At 23.4% G+C, this 12,165-nt stretch overlaps 4 protein-coding genes across 4 annotated transcripts; 2 read left to right on the top strand and 2 right to left on the bottom strand. All coding sequences in view use genetic code 6, as the record gives it.

The window, feature by feature from the left end:
• Positions 1–485: 485 nt before the first annotated feature.
• On the bottom strand, positions 486–3,769 carry TTHERM_00684490 (DNA repair helicase (Rad3); the record flags this gene model as incomplete). Its single annotated transcript, XM_001025150.1, has 3 exons — positions 486–1,348; positions 1,401–3,039; positions 3,173–3,769. The coding sequence occupies 3 exons, from the start codon at positions 3,767–3,769 to the stop codon at positions 486–488; spliced, it is 3,099 nt and encodes a 1,032-aa protein (XP_001025150.1).
• Positions 3,770–5,633: 1,864 nt separating this feature from the next.
• Positions 5,634–7,232, top strand: TTHERM_00684480 (GDA1/CD39 nucleoside phosphatase family protein; the record flags this gene model as incomplete). The annotated part of the gene is made up of 4 exons (XM_001025149.3): positions 5,634–6,407; positions 6,528–6,624; positions 6,679–6,788; positions 6,849–7,232. The coding sequence occupies 4 exons, from the start codon at positions 5,634–5,636 to the stop codon at positions 7,230–7,232; spliced, it is 1,365 nt and encodes a 454-aa protein (XP_001025149.1).
• Positions 7,233–7,826: 594 nt separating this feature from the next.
• Positions 7,827–9,764, bottom strand: TTHERM_00684470 (hypothetical protein; the record flags this gene model as incomplete). The annotated part of the gene is made up of 1 exon (XM_001025148.1): positions 7,827–9,764. One exon carries the CDS (start codon positions 9,762–9,764, stop codon positions 7,827–7,829), a length of 1,938 nt encoding a protein of 645 aa, XP_001025148.1.
• A 327-nt stretch (positions 9,765–10,091) lies between these two features.
• On the top strand, positions 10,092–11,939 carry TTHERM_00684460 (tRNA (guanine(37)-N(1))-methyltransferase; the record flags this gene model as incomplete). Its single annotated transcript, XM_001025147.2, has 5 exons — positions 10,092–10,256; positions 10,318–11,027; positions 11,075–11,151; positions 11,207–11,281; positions 11,620–11,939. Exons 1-5 carry the CDS (start codon positions 10,203–10,205, stop codon positions 11,937–11,939), a joined length of 1,236 nt encoding a protein of 411 aa, XP_001025147.1. The 5' UTR covers positions 10,092–10,202.
• Positions 11,940–12,165: the final 226 nt, after the last annotated feature.

The following is a 12,165-nucleotide window of genomic DNA, read 5'->3' as shown; positions in this document are numbered from 1 at the left end:
TTCAAATTAAATAAGATCTAGAATAAGAAAATTTATCTAAGTTGCAAATTATTTTAGATAATGAATAAAAATATTAAATTTAATTTATTTTTGATAGAATATGAAGGAGAATTATTATTCTTATTCTATTCATATTCTCAATAAATTTATAATAGAATATTATCTTTTACAACCCTGGATAATTAATGAAAAATTAATTTTGAAAGTGAAATTTATTTATTTAATTATTAAAATTTTGCATAACAAACATAATTCTACAAAAAGTAAAGTTTTTTTTATTAAGCTATCAAATAAATACTATTAAAATTTATTGAATAAATATATTTTATATTTTACAAATTAAAATTTATTTAAACAGCTAGCAATTGATTTAGTTATTAAACTATGATTTAGATAATTAAGTTTAATTTCACAGATTTTATATCGGAAATTTTGTTATTTAAATATGATATTTTAATTTAAAATTAAAATTGAAATAGTTAGTCTCAAGATTCAAAAAATATTTTATTTGTGTAAATAGAATTTTTTGTACTCATTACATTTTGTTAATTATTTACATTAGAAGAGACGTTTTTAATCATAATTTTATCTTAAGAAGATTTTATTTTTATTGGCTTAGAAAAATCAAATTAGCTTGAAGTAGTATTTTAATTATTTTCTTATTTTATTGATTAACTAGGTTTAACTATTTAAAATTTTTACTCAGGTTAGTTTTCTTCATCATCAGATGATTAGCAAAAAGGATTCTTTTTTATATTTTAGACTGGTTTTTCAAGTGTTTAGTAACTTTTTTGAGATTCCTCATCTTTGCTTACTAAAATATTTTATTTAAAAAGTTTCTAAGGCTTCTAAATTTAATTTTATAAGCTTTTAACAGAAGTAAAATCAAAAGCCCTTTTTTAAACTACTTAAATACCATGTTATGGTTTTTATGTATTACTAAATGATTATTATTCTGCTTATTCTAATTCTAAATTATCTTTTTTCTTTAAGTTAATTTATTTTCTTAGCTCCTCTTATTTTTATTTAGAGGCCATTTTTTTCTCACTAAAAAATTGCGATAACTATATAAGAGCTTAATCAAATGAATCAATTTATTGTGTTAAGCACCAAGAAGGCATGTGTTTTATTATATCTTATTGTCCAAATCTTTCATCTAAAAATATAACACTTCCCCAGTCGTTAATATGCCTAATTACTCTTCCAATGGATTAATTCATCGCTCTGATGGCTTCTTGCACATACCATTCATTTCCATTTATTCTTTAAGAATTTAATTTACTTTATTGATTTAAATAGTCTTTTTTTACTTATATATTGATATTTTTAAGTGGAGGATATGGTAAGCCTAGTAAAAAATAAATATGTTAAAAATTAAATAGATTTTTTTAAATATTTACCTATTAAAATAACTGCTCTTGCAGATTCATCAGCAAAGTCAATACCTTCTGTAATTTTACCTCTTGCTACACAAAAAAATGCAGAACCTTTTTACGTTTTTGACTTTTATCTAAAATCTTACATAGCACTCATTGTTTCAGTATTAGTTTTTCCTTCCCAGTAAATGAATTTCTTTGATAATAAGCGATTGTATATTTTTTATTATTAATTGTTGCTATTTTGATTAGAAAAGAAATTTGACCATTAAGATCTACACTAATTCATTAGTTAATTTGATGGAAAAACGATTAAAACACCATTCGGAATAATTTCAAAAAGTTCAGCTAGAGCATTACCAAGATCTAAAATCATATCTTAATCCTTTCTTTTTTCATAGCTAAAGTTAAAGGTTTGCTTATATGTTGTGATAACAGATGATTTTGAAGGTCTACCTTTTATCACAGCAGAAAAAAGCTGCTTTTTCGAATCTATGACATGCTTATTTTCAAGGATTACGTTAAATGGAATTTGCAACTCAGTCTTCCAAAAATTAAATGGTTTTAATGTTCCTGAGGTAAAAAGTAAGCAATGAGGATCTTACTGAAGAATTTTTTTGAAATTCAAGCTGGGATTAAGGCAAGTAAGATTTAATTATGGATTTTCTGGATCTTCTAAATCAAAATAAAGCTTATAGTCTTGCATGACATCATTAGTTTAACATAACTATGAAGGATTGTCTGACTTTTTCGTTTTTAAATTAAATTCATTGTGACTAGTCCATAAATCTTTTAATCCTTCTAAGAATTTGACCCAAGTTTCTAGACCATGATGTGAAGCTCCTATACTCAAGTCTTTAATTGCTTTATAAGCTTTGTCTATATATTATGCTAAATTACTTTAGCTCAATCCGTTTTCAAATGAAACAAATTATGTGCCTTTTTATTTATCAAGAGCCTTCATGTATTTATCAACAGAATTTTCATTAATTTATTCTTTTGATGTTCTTGTATGGATTTAGATCAATTCGAATATGTCTTTACCATTCTAAATCTAAATATTATCACAGTTGTATTCATTATACTAGTTTTATTAATTTTCTCTTATCTATTTTAAGGCCATTTGTTTAAAATAATTTCTTAATTCCTAAATCGGCCCAAGCATTGCCTTACAGTCAAATGAGGAGCTAGTAAAATTTTTTGTGTCGAATTCGCTTAACTCTTTGATAGGTGTTCCTCTTTTTGCAGCACCTAAAGGTGCAGGCGAAGTTGAATTATTTTAGTCATCTACATACCCATTTTCAATATACTTAAGAAGATTTAGCAAATCAGCTTCGGCAGCACACAAAGAAGAATAGTTTAAAAACAAAGAATAACCTTCTTCTGCTGATTTGTGTATATTGTGAGCTTCATCAAATATAATTACAGCGTTTTTTATATTTATATTAGCTTAATTCATCACATTTCTATCAAGTAAATAGTTATATGGAAGAAAAAGAACATCTACTGCATTGTTAACTTTCTAGGTATGATAAAAGGGACAGTAATTATTGTTATATCCATCACTTCTTAAGTCCTCTATATCTGGCATTCTAAGTTTAAAAAAATCTCTGCTTTCATCCATAGTTCCCTTAAAGTATCTACAGTAAGTTTGTGGATTAAGCTATAGAATATAAAAGTAAAAAATTTTAAATAAAATTATTTCAAAATTCATTCAATTAAGAAATAAAATTGCTTATGACTAACAATAAATAATCTTAGATTCATTAACAATTTTAAAATAAATAAAAGCATACTTGGCTAATTGCTTTTTAGCATGAAGTATTTAGTAGACCTCCTTTCAACTATTAAAATTCTTTCTTAATGCAATACTGCTCTCTTGAACCTTACACTATTATCTTTGGCTAATAAGCTGTTGTTTTTATTTCTTTAACTACCTGCTATATTTAACTATGAGTTCTAGAGCAATAAATAATTCTATTTGGAATAATATCTTTAATTCCTTATTATTACTCTCTCCTTTATTATAGCCATCCTAAACACGCACAAAGCATAGATAAAGTTTTTCCTGTACCAGTCGGAGATTCTAATAAACCGTGAGTTCTTTCTTATAAACATTTTATGACACTCTCCATGTATACTACTTAAACATCATAAGGTTTATGAGGAAAATAAACTTCAATATTGTTTATATTTAGTTTTGTATGCTTATCTTTATGCAAAATGTTGAGATGAATAGGTGTATTCTCCAAAACAGGATCTTTGGATCTAAAACTTTTACTACTTTATTGAGAGTTTTCATTTGTTTAGGAAGAGAAACTATCTTATCTTTGGATAAATTTCTTTTGGTAAGCTAACTACTTAACTTTAATTGAAGGATAGTTTGGATTCATTAATCTTAAAAAATTTAGTTTGAAAATTTTCTCTACTTAAAATTTAATAGAATTTTGAAGCTTGATTAATTAAAATACAAATTAATTAGCGCCAATTCTCTAAAGCATACTAATAGAAGTATTTCATAGTATGAAGAATTTATACAATTAACTCCAAATATCTCCTTTAATTTATCAAGTTAATATTAGCTTTCATCTTTGGTAAGTAAAATGATTAATTATGTCAAAAAAAAAATATGAATTTTTTAAATTTTATTTTTTATAGAAAAAATATTTTTTTTATTTAATCATTTTAAAGTAAATAATTATTTATTAAGAGTTTATAACATATAGGCAATATTAATTACTTCTCATTAATTTTATAATTTACTGTAAATCCTCATTACATCTTACCTAAATTAGTGTTCACGTAAAAACCATTTTTGGGAAAAAATTTTATTAATAATAACTTCTTTAAAAGTAGAGATGGGATTATCTGATGATAACTAACAATTTTATAATAAAATTGATTGACATTTTAGATAATTAAAGCATAATACTTTTAAATTCATTGTCAAATCTCTAAATTGATAATTATTTGATTTTTTAATGTTTGTCTATCAATTAAAATAGAGTATCATCTATTGTTAAATATAAGCCAAATCTTTTTTAAATTTATTCTACTAATTAAATCGTGAAAGTAAATCAAAATATTTAATAAAATTTAAATTTATGAATTTATAGTTTATTTTTTTAAAATAAAATAATCACATAAAAATATTAAGAATTTAGTTCTATTAGTTAGAACTATTTTTTTTTTTTTTACTTATTAAAATAATTCCTTTAATTTATTCTCATTTTTTTATTAATATTTTATATCTTTTTTTTCAAAAGAATAAATTATTTAGTGTTTTTAATTGAAATGGAAAATTTTATGATTTGAATTTTTGTCTCTTACATTAATAATAGTTAAAAGTAGAAAAATAGGATTTTGTATGTATATTTTAAAAGTTTAAGTGATTGAATCTAAATTATAAAAAAATATATTTTAACTAATCTAAATAAAAAATGATAATTCCAGATTTATTAAGAAATAAGATATTTTATTTAACTTGTTCATTTCCTTTAAATAAGCAAAATAAAAATTAAAAAAACTATCAAACCTTATTTGATCGTATAAATTTAAATATCAATCTAGTTTTTAAATGAGTGTTGGTTTTAATGGGATATTATTTATTTACTAAATTAGATATTTAATAAACTAATTAGACATTTTTTTTACAAACATGATTATTTCTCAATTGATAATTTGCTTTATTTCATTAAAGTTACACTAAATTTCCAAATTATGGATTTTATATTAACAATTATACAATTAGTTTTGATTTTTTAGTAATAAAATTTTGCCAGATATTATTTTAAAATCAGCAATTTATTTGCATTTTAATAAATTTCTTAATAATCAAGTGAATCAAAAAGTTAAATTTAGTGCTTAAAATATTGTTATTCTCTAATTTTATTTTAATGAAAAAAACTTAAGAGTAAAATATTTTTATAGAAATTTTAAAATTTATTATTCTATGACAAACTTTAATGGTAATTTAATCATTGTAATTTGATTTAAGGTTTAAAAATATTGTAAGACCCTCATCGCAAGATGATTAATGTAATCTAAACAATTACTTAGAAGATAAAATTAAATCCATACAATTTACAATATTATTAGATTGATAAAACACTAATAATTATTCATAAATTTAGAATACCTGATAAGAAAATTTAATTCAACTCTTTAATTCAAACAAAAATTAATTATTTTTTATATCCATTAATAAATAAATTAAGTCCTTTTTCAGAGTATTTAAATTGATTAAAAGATTGATAAATGATATCTCAAAAAGCTAAAAGCATAACAGTCGCTATTTTATTATTCACTGTTATGGTTGTTGTCATGAACTCCTTAAGCAGTTAGAGTTCATAAAGCTTAAGATTAACTTCTGATGCTTTATAAACTAACTAAACTTGCTATGGTGTCATTTTTGATGCAGGTTCATCTTCAACTAAACTTGGTGTCTACTCATGGCCTTGCAGAAATGATGTCTCAATTCCTTAGATTAATCCTGTTACAATTCTTAGTGATAAAATATCACCAGGTTTATCTACCTTTGCTAATAATTTGACAGCAATTGAAGGTTATTTGAGCGGACTTTTACTTAAAGTAAAGTCTGTTGTACCAACTGAATTATAATCTACTACTCCTATCATGTTAGGAGCAACTGCTGGTATGAGACTTATTCCTATTGAGCAATAAACAGCTATCCTTGCATAAACCTACTAATTCTTCAATAACAGTGGATTTTATTTCTAAGGCGATAAATGGAACAGAGTAATTACAGGCTAAGAAGAAGGAACATTCTTGTGGATTGCAACTAATTATTTAAAAGGAACTATAAAGAACAACACCGATTTATATGGCACCAACAATCAAACATTTGCAACTATCGATCTTGGTGGAGCTTCAACTCAAATTTCCTTCAAACCTGCTCCTCCTGAGCAAACTGACGAATACGACTTCAATGTCACTCTTCCTGAAAATAATGACTACACTCTATATTCTATTTCTTATTTAGGATATGGTAATGACCAAGCAAGAAACAATGTAATAAATACACTTATCATTACTTTGATTGAAAAAAAAATACTAATTTTATCATAAAAACTTACAATTTATTTTACTTATTAAATACATTATATTCAAAAACTTACAATTAACTAAAAGGTTGTTTAACTCTCCACAAACAAAACTAGTAACATCACTTTTACAGGCTGCTACAACAACGGATACGAAACATAGTTAAATGGCACTACCATTTAAGGTAGCTACATTAATTTTTCTATAAAATATTTTAATATTTTTTAATAATATGAAGGTAACTCAAATGCAGAAGAATGTGTGAGAAATATTCAAGAGTTTTTAAATTCTACAAACTGCAATTATTCATATTAATCATGTTCAATAAACAGTACTTACCAAGCAATTGTAAACTAAAAATAATTATTAATATTTATTTAATTAAGTATTATTTATAATTTTTTATAGATTCCTGAAAGCACTTAAATCATTGCTGTCAGTGGTGTTAATGCAGCCATGACATCTTTTAACATGTCTTCTCCTTTTAGCCCTTACTAATTACTTGAAAAAGCCTAAAATTTCTGCAGCCTCGACTTCTAGACAGTTTCCGAGTTAGAACCTACCAATCCTTATATTTCTACAAAATGCTTCTTAGGTTTGTACGCTTCTACCCTTTTAATTGATGGATATAAAGTAGGCAATAGATTTATTGAATCACCTAGCAAAATTAAAGGTGCTGAACCTACTTGGTCATTAGGATTTTTGTTTAATGAAGTCTCTAATATGAATTGTGATCTCTCTGATGAAGCTTGTAAAGGTTTACAAAGTATTTTCAAAGCTTTTAAGTTATGAAAAATCATAAATAGAATATATTTGAATAAAATATGAAATTGATAAAATTATATTTTTTTTATTTTAGTTTAGTAATCATTTAAATTACAACATATAAAATTAAAATATATAAATTTAGCTCATAGTTGCTTTTATACCTATTTATACACTTAAGCTTTTTAAAAGTAACTTTAGGTGTTTCGAGAAAATTATATTCAAGATAAATTTGTTTTAAATGTTCAAATAAAATTTAAAAGATAATATTTTATTAATAGAATGAAAAATAAAACTTTAAAATTTAGTTTTTATTTTGCTATTCCTGATTAGAAAATTAAAAAAGTTTATAATTATTGTTGAAATTTTAAACTTATTTAAAAGGCACTCTAAATTGACAATTAAAAACATAAAGTTATTTAAAACCTTACATTTAGCTTATGTGTTTAAGACTTTTGTGAATTAAAGATAAAAAAACTTGTTGACTTATTCTTATTTTATTTTATATTTTTTTTCAGTAAAAATAAAAAAATAATTAGTAAAAATGCAATTTATTTTTCACAAATTAAACACAAAAATAAAACAAAAAATAAATATTTTATGATAGATAATTAACTATTTTCAATTATATTTGGATGAAACTTCAAAAGTAGGAACAAATTCTTTTTCTTTTCTTTTTTTAGCTAATTCTTGAGATTTTGGCAATATTACTGGCTTAAACAATGGCTAGCTAGATTCTGATAACTTTTTTTGTTTTTCTAAAAACTTTTCTTTATCTTAAATAAGTTTTTCTTCAACTTTAATATCTCTGATTATGCTCTGGCTTTGTTTGTTAATTTTTGGATGAAAAGTGGCCCCTTCAAGCTCTTTCTTTATTTATTCAAGTTAACCTTGAACTATTGTTTATGTTTTATTTTGTTTCCATTTTTATTATTCATCATAAAACTAATTTACAGATTTGCCATCTATCTTATTTATATTACTTTTTTATAGAGTTTATGGGTAGAAAGTACAGTTTTTAATCTCAGACTCTATCTTTTCTTTCTTCTTTTCTTCAAGAAGCTATTATCTCTTTTCAATTTAATCTTTGTATAAAGTAGTTGATATATCAGATGGCTTCCTATAAAAAGTCTTTTGTAATATCTTTTAAGAGCCTTTAGCTATTTCAATTTTATATTTCTCTTATTCTTTTTTTAATTTATCTTCTTACATCTGTCTTATCTTCTCTTCAATTTCTTCTTGTTTTCTATAAAGTCTAGTAACATAATCTTCTTTATCAGTATTTTTTGTTGAAGAAGTGCTAGCATATTGATATTATGTTAAAGCACTTTAGTTATAATCTTTACGATTGTTCACGTTTGAAGTACTTAAATTTACAGAGCTGTAACCCATGGGTGTGATACTTTTGTATTAACCAACCTTAATTCCACTCAAACTAAAAATATCATTAATTATCTTATTAGCTTTACTAGATTTATTTTTTTCGTTACTGTTTTAAGCAGAATTGAATTTATTTGATGAATTTGAAAATTGTTCATTTCCTCCTGATGAGTTTTTAGCAGAAAGAGACTGTTAATTATAAGATTGAACAAATTGTTATTCTCTATATTAATCTCTTTTGCAAATAGGAGATATTGTTTCATAATCAATTTTTAGACTCTAGTAATTTTAATCGTTAAAAGCTTGTTTTTCATTTTAAAATTAACACGAATCATAATTTTCTTCTTGCTGGTATTAATCATGATTTATTTAGTTATTCTAAATATCTTTAGGATTATTCACTTTTTTTTCAGGTTAATTTATTTAATTCTCATTATTCCTTTGAGTATCCTCATTATTAATTTTAATATCTAAAAATTACTCTTATTAATTTTATTGGCTTTAGTCAACAGTCTCACTATAATGAGAATTCTAATCCTACTGCTAAATAAAGCCTTATGCTTAATTGGTTAACTCTTCTTTTAAATTTATATCTTTTTAAACTGCACTTTCCTAAGCTATTTATTCATCTCTTTATAATGTTTGTTTAAGAATTTCCTCTTGCTATTATTAAGCTTCTTCCAGTGTCTTTTATAGCTCTATTTCTTTTTAATTTTTACTTCTTTATAGGATGTCTTCCTTTTGATTTTCAGCATTATCTTAAGCATCAATAATTTAATTAGTTTTAGTGCCATCTAACTAACTATTTGGAGATTTTTGAATTTCAATTTATTATTCTAAACTATTTTCAGTTTGTTGCTTTATAATTTTTCCATTTTCTTATTAATTATGATTATCTTATTAGTCAATACTTGTGATTTATTAATTATATTCGTTTTCATTTTATTCTTATTCAGTGCTTTCTCTAACACGCTTTTATAGTATTTCTTTGAATACTTATATCCCTCCTTTCCTAATTTAAGAAATTTGCTCTTTTGTAAACCCTAATGAATCTAATTCAGGTGTTTCTTCTCCTGAATCTTCGTCTACATGCAATTCCTCTAAGATAGCTTCATACATCTCTAGATAAATTAAATCCTCATCTATTTCATTTTAAATCAAATCACCTTCAACACTCATACTTTTATTCACTTAATTATCCTTATTATTTTTAAAGCTTGTATGATATTTTGATCAAATAATATTAAATTGAGAATTTGGCAGAATTATTAATAATTTTTTGATATTGTTTACAAATTTAATTTTATTGATGCTTATTGAATAAAATGTTGCTTGGTCTATAAATAAAGTTAAAATAATAAATTTTGTGTTAAGGCGACTAAGATTACTATCAATAATTGTATTGTATTGCAAAATATAAATATATATAAGCTTATTTATGTCAAAAATAATTTGTAAAGGATCTACTAAAATCAATATAATATTTTTTGTATTCTAAATCCATACATCAATTTATAAAATTTTAATTAAATTGAAACAACTATATATTAATTTTTACATATTTTTATCCTTTTTACTCAATAAACATAATTTTAATTGAAAAGCTTAATCAATTTAATGAGCGAGTAACCTCTGTAGCAAGTTTAGCCATAATAAAATTTAGACTAAAATGTATTTGTTTATAAATTAATTTCTTTTAGTCACCTTTTGATTGTATTAAATATTTTAAAAGAATGATGATTTAATTGATTCAAAGATAGATTAAAACAATGCCGATTTATAGAATTAAAATGATTTCGATCCTATAGAAGATGAAAATGATATAAATGAAAGTGACAGTAATGAAAATAATAGTTAAAACAATTTATAAGAAGAGTAAAAATCAGAAAACTAAGTAGAAGACAACAATTAAAAGTTATCAAAAAATGAAATGAAAAGATAAAAGCGTGCAGAGATGTGGGAATCAATAAAGAAGAAGAAGAAAGAGCTAAAAAAGTAAGAAAAAGAAAAGAAGAAATTAGAAAGATAGCAATAACATATTGAAAACTCAAAAAATTAAGAAGAAGTAATTTAGTAGAAATAGCAGCATAAAGAACCTTATAAATCTAATTAATAACTAAGGGATGAGTACTCTAATAGAGCAAAGAATGGTTAGCCTATTATTTTGGATATGTAATTTTTAGATATGTTAGAAGATAAAGAATTTAAAAGTTTAGTGAAATAATTATGTTACATGTAATCATCTAACAAAAAGGCTGAAAAACCTTGTAGATTTATAATATCATCTGTAAGCCCTAAACTTAGATAAGCCCTCAATGCAAATAATGCAGATAAGTGGGGTATTGAAATACTAGATCAGCACTATTTAGATTTATTTCCAAAGGATAATTTAGTCTATTTGACTGGTGATACAGACCAAGATTTAGATGAGTTAGACTAATAGTAAGTACATTTTAAAAAAATGTATCTTTAAATTTTTTTAAAAAAAGATGTGCTTATATAATTGGTGGACTTGTAGATCATAATAGATTAAAAAATGTAACTTTGAATGCTGCCACGGAATAAGGTTTAATTGAAATTTATTTGTAAAACATTTTCACTAAAAAAAATACAAATATTAGGAATTCAAGTAAAGAGATTCCCAATTTAAAATCATTTAAAACTAGAAGCCTCAAGTATACTTGCATGCAACCACGGTAATAAAATTATTTAGTTTAAAAATAATGTTTTGTAGCAACTTGCAAAATACTTTTTGTTTCCTGACAAATTAGCCTATCTAATTTCTCATTAAAATTTGGTGTTCATTTTTTTAAACTTTTTAAATTTTTAAAACTCGTGCTAATTACAGTAAAAACAAAAGTGCTATAAATAATATCAAATAAAAATAAATTTATCATATTCGAATTGATTTGAGATTTTTATGGATTGAATGAGATTAGATTTTATCAAAAATTTAAATTGCTTATTTGTAATTTATCAAGAATGAGATAACTTTTATCAAATTTATAAACATTTTATTTAATTTTTAAAATAGTTTTTGATATTATGGTCCAAAGAGCTAATGGAAAAAGTTGGAAGGAAAGTTTATAAACTGGAATTCCTATACGTAAAGTAGTTGCCTTGATAGAAAATGGAGTAGAAATCCCTACAGAGCACTATTTAAAAAAGTTAGAATAAATGAAAAAATAGTAATAGATTGCTTTAGAAAAGAAAAAGCTCTAAGAATAATCTTAGGAATTTATTAAAGATAGCTAAAAAGCTTCAACATATAATGAAATTAAAGAAACTGATTTAAAAGAATCTGATATTTAAAATGAAAGTGATGAGTCTAGCACAAATAAGGATTGTATTTGAAAATACTCTCTTCAATATTAAAAATTTATTTTAATTTATAATTGTTTGTTTATCTCTGCAAATCTAAATAAAATTTAAAATATCAAAAATGATTGCAAATTAATGAAATGATTTTTTGAGAATAATTTAATAATTAAAACCTTATAATAGATTAAGTTTATATAAAGTGTATTTTGATTTATATTAATTGTCTAAAATAAATTATAAATTATATATTTATCTAGTT

The sequence above is a fragment of the Tetrahymena thermophila genome (genome assembly GCF_000189635.1).
Source record: "Tetrahymena thermophila SB210 genomic scaffold scf_8254365, whole genome shotgun sequence".
In the NCBI taxonomy this organism is placed as follows: Eukaryota; Ciliophora; class Oligohymenophorea; order Hymenostomatida; family Tetrahymenidae; genus Tetrahymena; species Tetrahymena thermophila.
This window is presented reverse-complemented; position numbering and strand designations above follow the sequence as displayed.